General features: G+C 37.6%; 1 protein-coding gene across 4 annotated transcripts in view; it reads right to left on the reverse strand.

Moving 5' to 3' along the window:
* The window catches only part of HECW2 (HECT, C2 and WW domain containing E3 ubiquitin protein ligase 2), a 404,347-nt gene that overhangs the window by 129,079 nt on the left and 257,294 nt on the right, over positions 1-17,974 (reverse strand). For all 4 annotated transcript variants that reach the window (XM_035305193.3, XM_035305191.3, XM_078328066.1 and 1 more), the window contains 3 exons: positions 9,793-9,887; positions 4,695-4,770; positions 101-270 (listed from right to left, as the gene is read on the reverse strand). In XM_035305193.3, the coding sequence (XP_035161084.2) occupies positions 101-270; positions 4,695-4,770; positions 9,793-9,887 (341 nt within the window). The remainder of the gene's footprint in view (positions 1-100; positions 271-4,694; positions 4,771-9,792; positions 9,888-17,974) is intronic.

Consider the following 17,974-nt stretch of genomic DNA (forward strand, 5'->3'; position numbering starts at 1 on the left):
ACACTTCATAAACAACCTTAGGATGCGAGAGTCCCAAGAACTAGAGAGACTGGGCTGACTTCCTCACTGTCAAGTAGGAGACCCCTGAGGATCATCTTACCTCTCGGTGCCAAATTGGATTAGTGGTGTTACTGATGATAGTAGACCGTCTCTCCTGCCCATGGTGGGCACAGGTGGGGAAACTGCTCTTCTTCCCTGGCTGAATTGACATCTTAAGATAGGGGTCAGGATTGAAGAACATCCCTTTCTTTAGCCCAACTGCCCTAAGATCTTTAAAGAAAGGGAAAAGGAGGGAGGAACGAAGAGAGAGCATGAGGGAAGGAGGAAAAGAAGGAGGAAGGAGGAAGGGACAGAAGAAGGAAGGATACATATATTCTGATTAGAATAAGCAACTCAAAGACAATTTGTTCTTAAACACAGGAAGCTCTAAACAAAAACGATTCAATAACACAATAGCAGTTATTCACACTATGGTTGCTTAGGTAAGTGAAAACAAATGGCTTATGGCACTAATTCCAGCAGAGGGGTCTCCTAACAGGGAGCAAAAGTGAAGCCAAACCTTTAGCACCACCTCACATTCTCTAAACTGACTTTTCCTGGGAATTCCTTGGATTCCAACATGTGCAACTTCACCATCTTTATCCTAGGGCAACGTAATTCGGCAACCAGAATTTCAGACAACATCTTGAGCGAAATACTTAGTAAGCAGCTCACTGAAACACATGTTCCTTCATGAGAGAAAAATGAATCTTCTACATATACATAGAACTAAGTTTAATTGGAGATGAAACATCAGCACATATATTTATTTGTACTACATTTAAATGTCATATACATTCCATAAATGTGATGAATGTTAGGGAAAATGTTTTCTGAAATGTGAGTGCTACCTGCTATTTTAAATAGCCAGTAAAGTAATTTAAATATTTGATGAATGTCCTATAACTCATCTTAGATTCACAAATTGCTGTTTCACACTGTATGAGCTGCTAAAAGTCCTAGCCAAAGTCCATTTCAGTGTGAAGATTGATATGTTTTTCCATGGTCAGGCTAAGAGACACAAACATGTTAGGAAATAAAGCTGGCTCCATTGAGTCTGCAACATTTTCTGAGAATATCAGCTTGAATAAGATAGGTCTGAGAGCTAAGTCATCTTTGAAAATGCTGGAAGATCAATCCAGGGACATTCTAAACACTATGGTTCAGAAAGCCATTCTGCATACAGTCCCTGAACCTCCAAAGACCTTTGGATTACCCAGATCAGCTGGCAAACAGACCCTGGATAGTGACCCTAAATTACAGGAAGTCACCAGGGTCATCCCATATAAGCCTATTCCTGAAACATAAGGTCTTTCTTAGAAAAATAGAATTGGCCTGAAGTTGCCCATAGAGCAATATTCTCGAAAGAGTGCTCCCAGGAGGTGACTCACCAGTGGCCCACAAGAACTCATGGCCCAGGTACATGTGCTGAAAACACTCCAGAAATGTCTGATGACACATACCTGGCAGTAAAGGGGGGAAGTTTGATATATCTGCAAATAGTTAAAAATTCAACCAAGAGCATGTTTTGTTTGTTTGTTTTGAGACCGAGTCTCAATCTGTTGCCAGGCTGAAGTGCAGTAGCATGATTTTGGTTCACTGCAACCTCCGCCTCCTGGGTTCAAGAGATTCTTTGCCTCAGCTTCCCGAGTAGCTGGGATTACAGGCACACGCCACCACACCCAGCTAATTTTTATATTTTTAGTAGAGATGGGGTTTCACCGTGTTGGCTAGAATAATCTCGATCTCCTGACCTCATGATCTGCCTGCTTCGGCCTCCCAAAGTTCTGGGATTACAGGCGTGAGCTGCCACACATTGAGAACACTGCATGGAATATCTAGCAAGATCTTTGATTTGAAAACCAGTGGGAGAAGGAAAAGACAGGTAAATAACTAGACAGGCACTTCAGAGAAGCTGCCGTAATCTTATTAGCCTTGCAGTCCCCATTCCTGACACTTCATAAAGTATGTAGTCATTATTAAATGCAGAATTTGCATCTTACTGTCAATTTAATGATGCTACATATTTTCACTTGATTTTCTTCAGCAGGGAGCAGCTCTGAGAAGAAAATGCAATTGCCACATTTATTTTCTTTTCTTTCTTGATTATATTCCCCTTGAACTCAGACAGAAGAATGATATTCTTTATATATTAACTATATGCCCCCAAAAGGGATTTCTCTGTAGCAAGTGAAGAGTAACATAGAAATGAACGCCACAAAGTCTGACAGAGCTAAATCACTCACACAAAAAAAAATTCCTTTGAACAAAAAGCATTCCACCAGAAGATTAAGTCACTGTGGTAAACAATATCACTGTTAGATAAGCCCGATACTAAACTTCCCACAATGGGACACTGTACAAAGAAATCTTCTTTAATAAATACAATACACTACCAATTATTTATAATCTGATTATTTGGTTCCCTTTATCCATCTCATTTCTGATCTTTTCTTTTTTGTCTTTTACATATCCTATTGCTCACAAATATCCACACCATATAATAGGCCAAAGAAGGACTCAAAGTCACAAAGGTATGATGTGTTAAACATCCTAAATAAAGCCTTATTTGGAGTATGTTTAAAATATTAATCAAAATATATTTTCAATTTTAGCTGTAAAATTCAATTATTTGTGCCCCTACTTATTCATAATAACAGGAGTGGAACATTTGTAGGCAGTCATTCTACAGTGCTTAAATGCTCTCAGACAAATATTATCATTCCCTGTTAGTATGCTACAACCAGTTAATTTTTTAGAATTAACATTATAGAACTGGTTTCAGTTCCTAGTCATTTCTGCACACTGTCTGCAAATGTCAGGCTATATGGTAAGAAATAAAACAGATGTTAGGTAGCTAGCCTCCACGTGAATAGAGGTGCGATGTTGGAAGAAAGGTGTAAGGAAGGAGCATTTGGCTGTGCCTCAAGGCTTATTTCCTACTTTTTAGGAAAATGGCCTAGGAATTTTAACTTACAGATGGTCATTCTCACATAGTTAATAACATCCCATCTGGAGTCAAAATCAGTATGTCTGTGTCATGCTTAGAATGATACGAATCACCTAAAAGCATAGGGTAATAATTTTAAACTAAGAAACCAATGGTTTATATTACAACATCATGCTGTACACCATAAAAATAAACAATTTTTACCTCTCAATTAAAAAAACAAAACCAAGAAAACTGTGGTGTGGTAATACTCTAAATTTTCTTAGCTATTGGGGTTGACAAATCGTTTCCTGCCTGTCACCAGGCATTTCAGTAGCTTCAGACCCTCAGTACTGTGAAGGTTCAAAGCACAGGTGTACAGCCAAAATGTTTTTCGGAAACAGGCGGATGAGGGGGTAGGGACATAGTACCACAGGGACTGGTTATTTTTAGTGCCCTTCTAAAAACCTAGATATTTTTTAAACCCCGAAGGTTTCAAACAAAACATATTTATTGGCCAAATTTGATTCATAAGTACTGGTTTACAACTGCTGAGATTCACCAGAGAAGCAAAGTAAAAACGCAGGGGAAAGGAGAAACTTGCAAAACCAAACATAGATACTCAGAAGGCCATGGGCCAGCAATGAACTGATGTGTATGTTTTAGTCATATGTGGTAATTATGCATTGTGGAAGTGTCTGTTTCAGGATCAGGTCTTCTAACTCTCACTCTTGAGAACCTCTATTTTCACTTACAATGTCTTTCTTTTTCAGTCAAGAAAAGTGGATCTAATTTAAATTTTGGAAGTACTACAACTACAGAAAAATAAAAACAAAACATCTTCCAGTGACGGAGATCCATTAGACTTCATTTTCTATGTATTATAGCACAGTCATCTCTTTTAAAAGTCTATTTCATATATGGATTTTCTTAGAGTATTCTTGACTTTACGACTACCAATTCATTTTCTAAAATCAGTGCCTTTCAAACTTTTTTGACAGTGTCCTATTTATGAAATACATTTTACATTGCAACCTAGTGTACACAAATATAAGCATGTATATTATTTTATATAAAGATTTTCAGTTTGTATAAACTGATGCTTTATCAAAAAAAAATCCTTTTAGTGGTAAACTCTGACATTATTCATTTTTTTAAAATTACTGATATAACTAAATCAAACTTACAAACTGCAAATGAGTCCTGTCTTATACCTTGAAAAACAGTGCTTTACTTGTATGGTAAACATACAAGTAATTTGAACAGTTTGCTAGTCAGAAGACAACCCCAAAATAATTGGCTTATCCACTTTTCAATTTTTATTTGTATTCCTTCACAGATAAAGAAGTATATTGGCTTTTTCCCCTCCCAGTCTTCAAATTTTTCCTTTCTGTAGCTGAAGTAAGAATAAATTATTTTCAATAATAAAGCTCCTCAGTGGCGTTAGCACATGTTACATTACAGTTTTTTTTTAAAGTAACTATGCATATTTATATACACTGTCTATCACCAGATAATTTGGTAGAGGAAATAATTTCTGAATTTATATTAATAATTAATTGTATCATCATAAGAGATATACCTGAATTTTCAGAAGTATGACCCCCCAAAAAACTAGTTCACATATCATCATATCCTCTACGAAAGTCTGTAGAAAGAAGTGACTACTCATACCTTTGAAACCGTGCACTTTCAGACTGGATGTCACATTTAAAGACATTCTTACCTGACAGTGTAAAGCTAACGAGTTTCCGAGAATGCAGGTTTCCTGAAGCACCTCCCTCCATGCCTTCTGCCCCCATCTGAAGAGAAAAAACATGTGTCTGAGGTTTCAGAGCAGTGTGATGCCACCGGATCTATCTAGGAAACCATGTATGTTCACAAATATAATGTTTTTTGCATCAAACATGTACTGTATCATGTGTCTTTTCATTTCCCAATCTTGGAACAGAGACACAAATGCTGATTCTTGAAGGAAAGATTAAAATGTAAACTTAACCCCAAATAAAAAATATGTAAGCTTCAAAATTCCCAATAACTATGAATCAAATTACTTTATATCCTTTTTGCCCTTTGATAAGAATATAGTTGATTTGTAGTAAATATAGTACAATTACTATATTAAATATTCCTTCTAGTTAAATATCAAATTCCTTCAGATTTGTTAGGGAAACCTAGAATAAATGAAACAGTTGATTTATATCAGACTTATCCATACGTATAGAATTCTCTCGTCAGGTATTTCTGAAAATCCACATGGAGTCCTACCTCCCTTGTAAGCTTGTGTTCTATTGTGCTGCAGGTACATGGCACACGCTATTATAATTAGCAATAATAATTTGCAGTGCTATTATGCTGATAACCTTTTCCTAAAAGCTTTTGAGTAAATTATACCTCACAAGAAGCCAGTAATTTATAAACCACCTAGCAAATTTAGACCATTCTCTCAATTTATGTACAATTAGTGCACAATTTGTGGTACATCTGGAAGAAAAACCTTCATAATATTCTGCAAAAGAAGTCCACAATACTGTAAGAGACAGAAGTGAAGGCAAAATATACCCAAATGTGGGAAAGAGAACCAAGTTTTAATTCTAAAGTTTAGATTAAACTCTTCTGACAGGATTCTTTCCTTGTACACACTTCAGCCAGGCTCTTTTGAGCCCTCTGCTCAACTATTCCGGCCTTGGGCTTCTATCTCCATCCTTATAGAGTCCAGTTTTAGCAAAAATCCTGCTATGACAGTTTGGAGAATCCCCACCCTCAGTATATGACCACCCTTGATATCCGATTCAATTTCTCATCACCCACCATCCTCCATGTGATGTCTGATCATTCTGTCCTGCCTTCAGCAAGAATTTTGTTAGGTCAGTTTAACAAGAATCCCTTAAGCTCTTAGTAATTTTCCATCCACCAATCCCTTCACTCTAACCCTGCTCCTTGACTATTAACCCCCAGTTTTCCTTCTTATATTTGGAATTGAGCCAACTATTATTATTATTTTTTAAGATGGAGTCTCCTTTGTCACCCAGGCTGGAGTGCAGTGGCACAATCTCGGCTCACTACAACCGCCGCCTCTCAAGTTCAAGCGATTCTCCTGACTCAGCCTCCCAAGTAGCTGGGATTACAGGCATGTGCCAAGGCACTTGGCTGATTTTTGTATTTTTAGTAGAGACAGGGTTTCACCATATTGGCCTTGAACTCCTGACCTTGTGATCCACTGCTGGGATTACAGGTGTGAGCCTTTGTTCCTGGCCAAACTGAGCCAATTCTATATGGAGTTATCTTTCCTCCTATTGCAATAATTCCTGATTTGAATCTGCTTTTACTACTTAACCACTGTCCAGGTCTGTTTTTGTTTTAACTCTTTCTCCATTTTATCTTTGCTGCACTCCCCACACTTCTATAAAAATCACACACTACAAAGAGATAAAAGCCATCATTAATCCATGCAAAATTGAGAAATTCCATTCAAATTTTGAAATGTAAATTTCTACTGCCTCCACTGTAACTCCTGCACCTTAATCAAACTATTTTGCGTGCCACTTAACTGCATCCTGATTGCTTCACATGTCCTCTATAACACACCAGGGTCCATCCAGGTATCTGTATTTCCTTCCATCTATATAGATCCAACTCCTTGATCATAGAGTTGGCTCTCAATAGACACATGTGGTTTATTACATTGTATTGTACTACTCTGACTCAGCATTCCCAGATTTACTATAGGGCAGAGGCAGCAGTACACTGGCTAGACAACTAACTGCTGTGGTCATCTCATCCTGCTTTCACCACACACTACCCTGGACTATGACTGAGGTGCACCCTCGGCAACCTGCCACTCCTTCTGTGCCTGGGCACAGGAAGACATCCCAGAAACTGTGGCCTCTTCACAAATGGGCTCCACAGCCCAGTAAAATGTGCCACCCCTTAAAACACAACATCTTGGTCAGCTGTGGATACTTGTGCTAAATGAGTTAAATGAGGCTGAAACAATTCATAACCTGTCTTCATTTAAAACCTATTTAAAAAATTATAAGAAATCATGAGAAACAAAAGTAAATGTCCTCTAATTCTCATTTTTCAAATGTAATTCACCCTCTAGCAAAAGGCTTCTCTGAAACAATTCTCAAATAATTCACAGAAAAACAGTGTCCTGCACAACTCTGGCAAAATGCTCATCTGAAATAATATCCAAATAATTCAATTTTGTCATTCATTACAATAAAGCCAGGAAAGACCAGGCACAGTCCCTGTACCACTAGATATAGGGACATCCAGGATCACATCTGCGCTCAATGTTTAGAGACTGGCTTTAAAATAAACTCACTCCATAGATTCATTCCAGGAAAACCCAGAAACAACACTGTCAACCAAGTGTTGAAACAATACACGGTAGTGAGTAACGGCAGCCTTAATTTGTCCCTGAAGCCGAAGGATTTCCTGTCCCAAGTATCTGAGACACATATCACTGTGTACGCTGATGAATATATCAAAATACTAATGACAGAAAAGTCACAATTTTCTTTTATATTTGATGCACTGCAAAAGGATATGTAAGAAAAGAGATCATATGATTAGGATGACAGCTTATTTTCTTCCATGTGGAGTTTCCAAGTTACTTCTTCCAGGTCTATTCTTTGTATCTGATCATGGTATAATTGTACTAAGTGAGATTTGTAAGTATCAAGGATGTCAATCAGTCACAATAACTAAACATATGTCATATACCTAAGTAACCATCATGCTATTAGAGAAACATATAAATGTTTCTGATCCTCAAAATGAGGTGCCATGAGGCACAGCCTTTCAATGTTGGACATAAACCAAAGTGTCTCAAGCTTGGTCAGAAATCGATTAACCACCCATTGCATTAGTCAGTCTTTGAACCAAAATACACTATTCTGATTGCCAGGGCTGTATCTGTGAAGCTTTTAAGATCCTGTGAAACCTGTTTGAAGCAAATTAATTATCTCCAAACTATCCACAGGCCTTGACAGAGCAATATCAATGCAAAAATCAATGGAATAAGATCAGTGTTCAACAAACGATAAACTCCCACTGCCTTTAATGATATCTGAATATTGAAATTGCTCAAGTAAAAAAATCTAAATCCAGAAAATGCTTAATCATATTTAAAAGTTATTGTCTAATTTCAGACACAATAAATTTTTTGAAGATTTTAAACAGTCCCACTCTTCTAGTTTTGCAACTTTTCTTTTTACAATATTAACTAAAGTCTGTTTCAGGGCTTACTATGTGACATGGAAGATTCTGCAATCAACAATTGCTATTCATTTTGTGACCTTCAAAGTCTCATATAGTAAATGTAAGCTTTTCTTTTATGTCCTATACTATGTTTACTACAATGGAAACTCACATATATTTCTAATGTGAGCAGAGTACTTAGATGTTGAGGATTTTGCACATACTATTCCCTCTGCCTCTTCCTGAAATGCTCTTCCCTCCCTCTTCATCTATAAAACCTCTTCACCTATTCATCCTTAAGATTGTCTCTCGGACACACCTTCTTCGGGTAAGCCTTCAGGAATTTTCTGATCAGGACAAATCCTACTACATAGAACATGTTCTGCTACCCCTGTTTTTGCTCTCCCTCTTACAATTATCACTCAAATAAATATAATATTTGATTGATGTCTCTCTCCTACACCAGACCTATGAAATCAATGATGACGTTTTCCTCATCATTTCATTTGTAGTGATGGAACAATGCTTAGTACTTAGCAGACATTGAATGAATATTTGTTTAAATGAATAGATAAAAGGGAAAGACTATTTGATACAGAGGTACAAGCACTATCAGAGACAGCATAGGGTGAGTGTGAACAATTTCAAAGTGCCATTTGCAAAGACTGCTTTTTGAATTTCAACCTGACTACTTGCCTATTTTCAAAAATGCAAGCATCTATAAATGTGGGTATACACACATACCCACACATGGAATGTTGTAAAGATTCTATGTCATGGAATCAGTATTTTTTGTATGCCTTGAAGACCTCATTTTTATCAATAACTAATTAAAACTAAGTAATTTACATATCTTGGACTCTAAGAATCTCCCAAACCACCTGAGTCTAACCACCCATATACAGTGGAGTTGGGTATTGTGAGACTATTAGATTCTAAAATAAAATTTAACAAAATCACAAAATTGCCATGTTGGAAATGGGCAGGTTTTCTTTCAAAAGTCCAACAAAACGAGTTTCCTACAAAAATAAATTAGATATCTGTTTCTTCAACTGAGGGCCTAACTTCTCAGGTTAAAGAAATTGACTTCCATTGAGTTCCAAAATATGAACAGTATCTCTAGGTACTAGACCCGAACTCAGCATTGAGAAGGAACCAGCACTAAGACCTTAAGGAAACAGTGCATTTGTGACTTCCAACTTATATTCTCTTCCAAGCAACAGCTTCCTGAGTTTACTGGCAGGTAGAATCACTCACAGTTTAAATGGTTAAAATTCGCATAAGGTCCAGTGCCACTCTTTCCTACCAACTGGTCGCCCAGACTAAGTTTAAAACCTTTCAAGATGGGGCACTTGCTACTTTGCTTCATGAATGGGCTCCCTGGAGAATGGACTCTACAAACAGCTGTTACATACCAAATCCTATGTTTCCACTGATTTGAATAAGGGATTCAGGTATGCCAATCTTGTAAGCTATTTCCTTTCCTGTAACAGCACCCACACTGTTGTGTTTCCTTTTTCATGTTCCCGATAACCCTGTCAGGGTTGCAGAGGCAAAAACAGAAATCAAGTCCCAGCATGGATCTCAAAAAGGAGCTGGCAGCAAGGGGCACTCACCATCACAGCTGGGTTCTTCACGGTGATGCAGGGGGTTGTGGCTCGCAGGGCCCCACTAATGCCGTGGTAATATTTAAAACAGATCTTTATCTCTGCTGCAAAGCAATTGGAGAAAAAAGGTAATTTAAACAGTGAAACAAGTCATTTAGAAATCGGGTGTGGAAATCCAACATATCACCTCTCAGGGAATCCTACTCATGACTCTGAATGACCTGTTTGCTTCCACTCAGAGGCAACAGTTTACATCAATTTCAGTTTGATTTTATATGCTTCTCTGAAACTTTCTAACCTCTCGAACATACCAGAAAAATGATGCACGAAAACAACATGCCAAGATAGAAATAGTGTAGTGATAAGAATGGGACTGGCTAGCATTTACTGAGGTGCTCCACAATGTGCCACTGTGTTATCTTTCACATTCATGTTGTTACTGAACCCTCACATTAACCTTGGGAGGCAAAAATTCCTGTCCCCATATTACAGATGAGATACTGAGGTTTGCTGTAGGCCAGACAGGTAAGAAATGACAGAGTCGGGACTCAAACCCAAGCTGTCTGATTCCAAAGCCTTCACTCATAACCTCTACATTGACTATAGTTGTCAATGGAAATAGAGGAAAAACAATCTAACAAAGCATGGAAGTTATACTGTAGTAGATTCTCTAGTGACAGCATCTGGAAATTTATATTATTTTAATTTTCCAAGTCATTTAAATACACTTAGCAGACAAGGATCAAATCTACAAACAACTGATGTCTGTATCTCACAGCATGTGGAATCCACATACTTCATAAACTTTGTTCTGATAATTCCATTTTGATAGAAAGCAATACAAATGCCAATTATGGTTTTTGGAAAGCGACTACAATTCCAAAGAGCATGAAACCAAACTGTGTTAAAGACAAACCTAATTTCTCTGTAAACAAAGCATCTGAGTCACTGAAGTGTCACTGCGAGATGCATTTTTCCCAAGACATCATTCTAAATATGCAAAAATGCTGAAGGGCTGAATCCTAGGCTACAGGAGGGAGTTCCTCTCTGAACAGAGTCACCGGGATTATTAAAGTGGGGGTGCTCAATGTATCTCCTTAAGGAAGTTCATCTTCCACTGACTCTCCTGACTGCAGCAAATGGCCTCCTACAGAGTCTTTGGTGTTCTTATTTTAAGAGGAAGAGATAATAACTGAAGAAAAATTCTCTTCCAGGAATGTATATCATTACACTATTCCTACCAATGATCAAATACTAAATCTCAAAAAAAAGTTGTTATGGGGTAAAAATATTGAGTCCGTCTATTATTTATGTTACTCACTATCCAATAATTCATAATTTAATAAGCATAATCGGCCAGAAGATGTTTACTACATACCTGCCACAGCACATGGCCAGGCAGCACTGTGCCAGACAATGCAAGGGAATCAAGGAAAGGCTTCTGGTCTAGTGGGTGCTCTGTAGTGTAGCTGCTGAGATGCCAATTGCAGGCATGGCAAAATACAGAAGACACACACTGAAAAGGAAGAGCACCAGGTAGAAGAGCATAGAGACTGTGGAGAAGATGAGAGAAGATATGGTGGAATCAGAAAGGTCTCATGGAACAAACAGATCTAATGGATGAGAAAAATGGGGTTAGAGAGAGTTAGGAGTAAGGAGTGGCAAAAGCAGGGAGGCACAGATGAAGCATGCTGGGTCTGAGGAACAGCGAGATGACCTACGCAGGAATTCTAGCTTTACTATCACTTTGTCTTCCTGAGAACTCTTCTGCAAATGACTTTCCTGAAAACTAACATGTATTTTTGGTTATTTTTGAAATAGCTGAACAGATCTGAGCAAACTTTACTCTCCCACTTGCTTTTTTCCAAGACCAGTAGCATGTAGTCTGCAAGAACAAACCTAAGTTGCATGCATGAGGACTGTCAAAGCAGAATACGGTGTGGTAACATGCATGGGGATTGAATTCTTTGGACATGAGCTCATTGGTAACACACTCTTAATGCTGGGGAAGCAATGTTCACGGCTCTGCCTGCAGCAGCACCTCGTAGATAAAAGCAATGGTTAGTGAGTGAGCAGGTGATTTTTTCCATAGAGAGAAGTGCATTTTTATAAGACATCTTCCCCTAGCTCTCTCTCAAGTTAGGATGCTATTTGCATTCCTAAGGGTTTAATAGTCAACTAGGTAACAGATAATGAGACCAAAAAAAAAAGTGACTGCTTATTTTTTTTTGGAGGATGATGATAATCACGCCAACTTTGCTAGTTGAAAGCATACCAAAAACATAACCATTTTGGGTGTTATTCCTTGCTATAACAAAAATCTCCAACCCAGATGACAAAGTAGAATCCCTGAAACTAAGATCAATGTATCCTGAATTGCACAAAAACAGATTTTGTGGGCATGATCCAATCTCTCCAAATGCTACAGAGCTGTGTTGAAGAAGCAAAAAGCTGAGGGAATTTCCACAGATCACCCATTACAAAACCACACACACAGGCTTGCCACTAGAGAGGAAAACAATCCTGGACAGAATGAAGAGTTGCTTGTGTAGGGATGAAAACTAGCTGAATCCTTCAGCAGGATATCAGTGAAGATCCCTGCACCTTACAATATCAGAATGTTCAGCCCTGAGTGGGAGTTTTCATCTTCAAGTATTATTTAATGTTTTAGAAAAGTCACACAAGATTTTAAACAAAGGTATAACTAAGCAACATCTCCTCTGACAAAGGGGGAGAACATCATCTTGGTTAATGTATTTGAATATTTTGGTTATTGGAAGAGATAACAGAAGAATACTCAGAAGGATGGAAAAGGGAAGTTGGTGCCCAGGGGCATGGGCTTCTGTTCCAGCTACAATGTGTAACCTCTAACTGCAAAAGGAACACTTCACACACACACAAAAATGCTATTTCTGAAAAATATATACAAAGGCAGGTGGAAGTAAGCACAGGTATGATGACTGAACATCCGATTATGGACGAGCCTAGTGATCAACAGAGCCCAGCCTTGTTCATAAGCAGGGGAGATGGAGGACATGGACCAAAGAGCAATGAATGAGTCCATCTATCCTACATGCTGTCCTCACAGCCTGATGTGGCTGGCAATATCGCCCCCTGCTGGCCACAAATTATGAAAAAATATATATAATGTATTTGTATATATACATATTTGTATAGAAATATATTTTAATATTTGCATATATTTATATATATCCAAATATATATGTCTCCATTCCTTCGGGCTGTAAAAAGAAGAGTATTTTGAATCCACTTATCAAAAGCATATTGCCTCAGAGGGCAGTGAGCCAGGAAAAGGGAGAGGCATCCCATATTAACCTGTAAGGACCTGCTGTCGGCTGAGACAGGTCTAGCCTCCCTCAAGAGGAACAGAGCAGAGCACAAGCGGCATCTCCTCTCCGAGGTCCCTTCTGAACTGCTGAAGCTGGTCATAGATCATGGCAATATATGGGCTCCTTTCAATAATCTTCAGGATAAGTTCACTCATAGTGTTACTAAAATACACATTTAATACTCTGTATCTGGATGTTCTTCAAACAGAAAAGTCCATTTATTTTCAAGTTTCTGACTAATTTTCATAAATACAAATGACGATGTCCCTGAGGGTAGCAGCATGCCCACTCCCCTCTACCATGGGTTGGAGGGTGAACATTTGTGAGACATCACTTGGGACATATTCAAAGGCAAGTTGGAGAGGCAGAGAGGCTTTGAACAGTGTTGAGGAATTTAGACCTGTTCTCAAACAAAGGAGTTTCTGTAACTGTGTGATTCTGACACTGCATTTTAAAGCAATCATTCTACTACCTGTTTAAAACAAGAATATATGTCTGGATTTGTATATGAAAAAGGTATTTCCAAATAGATAACTTGACACTGGTTGTATTGGTTGCCTTCAGAGTGGAAAAACTGGCAACTGGACATGAAGCTGGGGAGACATTTACTTTCAATTTTTATGCTTTTTAAATGTTACACTCTTTTGTATATTACCTATTCAAAATTATTTTTTAGAAAAGCAATCTCAGCTCAGCTGTATTAACCCTAGGTATTTATATAAGATTATATTTCAAGCCCTCTCTGAAATAAAGGTTTTATAAGCCACTCCCTGCAAGAAATGGTTTTGCCTCAGACTAGGATCTCATCCATCATCTTAAATAGCTACACGATTCACTTAGGCAGTAGTTAGCAGCCTGTTCCTATTTAGAGAGTCTGGATGTTCCCCAAGTTTCCAGAAGTTGAATATTTTGAAGCAGAAAGATGGATGGAATATAAATATCCTTCTTTCTTTAATCATCTCTATTTTACTTAAATGGTAGAATAATCTTAAAAAATCAAACTAATTATAATTTATTCTAGAACATGACTTTAACTGTTGCCCTATGTGTTTTCATTAAACTATTAATATTATAATTCTGATTCACAGCTTTACTCCTCATGCTTTTGAAGAAATTTGCCCACATGCCAGTGACATGCTCACTTGGCAGTTATACGTCACTGCAAATTGTCTTCTCTTTAACAAGGACCAGTGGAGCCTGAAATGGCCAGGCTTTCCTCTGCTAAAACTCAAACGAAAGGGACAATATCCATGCAGATGTGGCGGAAACCTAATAGGAATAGAGAACTAACGGGACCTAAAATATAAAGTATGCGGATGGGGGATGAAAAGCATTAAATCTCCATCCAAGGGGCAAAAAGACCTTTTTGATATTGGTGGGAGGGGACTTAGAAATGGTGAAAGTTACAGAAACAGCTCTGATGGCAAAAATAAGAGACTGGGGCCACCCCATCTTCACCAAATAAAAAGGCACCTTAACACACCTATTTTGGGAATTGTACCAACCTGAGCGCCACTCAGAGGGGAGACTCACTCACAATTGTCACTTGCATATTTTTTTCTAATCCTATATACATTTCCCAGGGCTGGGATAGGTAAGTATGTGAAATCACTATGTAATTTATACAAATATCAGGTTTTTGTCATATTCCTCAATGATCATCTATCAACTCAGTACATAGCAATGCAGGATGAAGTTTAGTACCTCTAAGCTCACTCACTGATGTAAGATTTAGTGAGCACCTAGAATAAGACCTAGTACAAAGATAGCACTCAATGAATATTTCAGGATAAATAGGGAGATAGATGGACACATGGATAGAAGGAAGGAAGGAAGAATAAAAAGCAAATATGAATAAATGAATGACCATGACCCATAAAAGACTGTATAGAATAAAACAGAAATTCTTGCATGCCAAGACAACTTTTGAAACCTCTTAAATTTTAAAAATCACGAATGTATACTGCACAGATGACCCATTCATGGTCTGTGAACCTGAGCTCTCTTGAGGACTATCTGACTATCTTATGACAAGCAGGTGCAGATGAAGTTGACCCGCCTCTTGAATGCCCAGAGGATCATCTACCCACATTTACACTTGGTTTTGTTCTTCAAATCCATTCAGGAAGCCCTATACTGAAATAAGTTTGGACTACCTTCCTCCTCTGGGGATTTATCCAGACAAACTTAAATTTACAAACAGCCCACATAGTGCTCAAATCCAAATTTTCCCTAAAACTTTAATAGATCAATTATCAGAGATTTTTTAAAGCTTTCTTTGGATTTCTGGTGAGCTAAAGATAAACAAATATCCTTTATGCTGATGAAAACAAACATTTTTAAATACTTTAAGTTTTCAAAATTGGAGGTGGAAAATATTTTAGAAGCTGTCTTACTCTTCTCAATTTTTTAAAGAAGTTCCATGCCATCAGCTCCAGAGATTCAAGCAACATTCCATTGTGAGTCCCTTTAAGAATGCTCTAGCTAGGCAATAGGTTTTAAAAATGACACCCAGCTGGGCACTGTGGCTCATGCCTGTAATCCTAGCACTTTGGGAGGCCAAGGCGGGTGGATCACTGGAGGTCAGGAGTTTGAGACCAGCCTGGCCAACTTGGTGAAACCCCATCTATACTAAAAATGCAAAAATTAGCCAGGCGTGGTGGTGAATGACTATAATCCCAGCTACTTGGAAGGCTGAAGCAGGAGAACCGCCTGAACCCAGGAGGTAGAGGTTGCAGTGAGCTGAGATGACACCACTGCAATCCAGCCTGGGAGGCAGAGCAAGACTCTGTCTCAAAAAGAAAAAAATGACATCCAAAGACACAGACTTGATTTCTAGGCACTATAAATATGATTACAACTTCTTTCATATTGCAAGGGTAGGGATGAGTGTTTTTGGGGCTGGTGCTTCATTCTAATTAATGAAGAAAGACTTATTCAAAGGAGAATATTTCTGAAATTACTATTCATTGCCCTGAACTTTAACTGACACTAATTTTCTCAGTCTTTAAAAAAATGCATCACTGAATTGTAAAACAAATTTTACAATTATGCAATCCTCCCAATTTTATGAGAAGAATTAAGGCAGAAATGCTAAAATACAGAGAAAAGAAAAAGAAAAAAGAAAAAACCTTCTCTTTTATTATTCCCAACTCCTAGCTTCAATGTCAAGCCCATTTCTATTAAATACTAGGGGGAGATGTAGAGAATCCAGTCAAGACAGAGATATTTAACTATAGCCTTATCAGCCAGGACATTATGAATCTCTAACACTTGCGAAGGGAGAAAGAAATCAATCACAGCAAAGGGGATACTCTGAAAATGGGCTTTTTCTCACATAATATTCCAAATTATAGCAGCATGTGGTACTGGCTTCTTCACAGGGGTTCACATGAGCCTTGCAATAACAATCTGCGCCCTCCAACAGGCAATAATTACCAGCAGCCTTCATCATTTTGGAGTGATTTTACTCCAAAGGAAGTGATTTTATCTTTTCCCCTGAAGTTCAGTTGGCAATATTTCTCAGCTACATCAGCCTTTTAAACACCAGGATCCTTTCAAAAGAGGAATCACATTGAAAGTAAAACCAGCTATTTCCCATTCCATTTTCCCCACATTCTTTTATCACTTATTTCCTCATTACTTAGATAGTCGTACCAGCTGGAACAATGTTGGAAAGTAACGTAGACATAGGTAAGAAAAACAAATCATCCATAATTCCACTTGCCAGAAACCATCCTCATTCATGTTGGCAAGTTTTCTTCCAAACTGTTTCCTATATGCTGTGCGATTAGCTAGGATTCTGCTGAATATATCTGCTTCCCTTTTCCGATCTTCCTTTCTTCCTCTTTTTGTGAGCAGTTTCTCTAAAAAACTACATTTATTTTAAGGTTTAAAGAGATAATCCAGTCAGAAATTGAAATACGAAAAAAAGACATTCCTTATGGGGCAGAAGTAGGATTAGAGAAAGTTCTAGAATGTTGATATACTACTAAGAATGGTGGAAGAAATTGTCTCATGCCTTTAATAGCAATTCAAGTAATAGACGTTAATCTTTTAAGACAACCATGTATTAGAAGAGCTTTATATGCTTCAACAAAAATATGGTTGCGGTAGGTTTTCATTTAATGAAATCTTAATGTTCACATTACCAAGTACTATGTTTAAGTACTAGTACCCACACACTGTCTTTTATATTAAATCTTTTGCATATACTCGTCTTAAGGTTCACTCAGAAGCTCAACAACTCAGAAAAAGTTTAAAGAGCTCATTTTTTTCTATATTAAAGAAAAATAAATTCTGTAAATGTAGAAGTTAACCTGGACCAACTAGTAAATCATTTATTCCTTCATTCTTCTATATATTCCACAAAAATATATTGCGTATTTACTATTTTTAATAATATTGGTGGCAACTATAAATAACATCATCATACAACATAAAAGGGGGCAAGTTATTTTTGTCAACCAGGTGCTATATACAAGCATTTGAATTTACAAATGACTATAACACTGGATTAGCTGGGTAATAGCTGAGTTATTTGCAGCCAGTGTCTGATTTTCTAGTAAGCTGACCTCAATGGTAGTGAGACCCAGGCCATTTCATCAACACTTTGAAAAGACTGGGGTCCAAACACAAAGTTATTCTGCTGCTGGCAAAAATATAATGAGGTATTTCAAAGGCAAGTCATATTATTAAATTAACTGAAATCTTGAATTATTATTTCTGAAATTAATATGAATGAATATTAATTATAGATATAAAGGGTATATAAAAATGTGTAAAGTATTAAAGTAACCATGCATAATTTACATACCATACATTCATAATGTAAATGTAAA

The sequence above is a fragment of the Callithrix jacchus genome, chromosome 6, assembly GCF_049354715.1.
Source record: "Callithrix jacchus isolate 240 chromosome 6, calJac240_pri, whole genome shotgun sequence".
NCBI classification, from domain to species: Eukaryota; Metazoa; Chordata; class Mammalia; order Primates; family Cebidae; genus Callithrix; species Callithrix jacchus.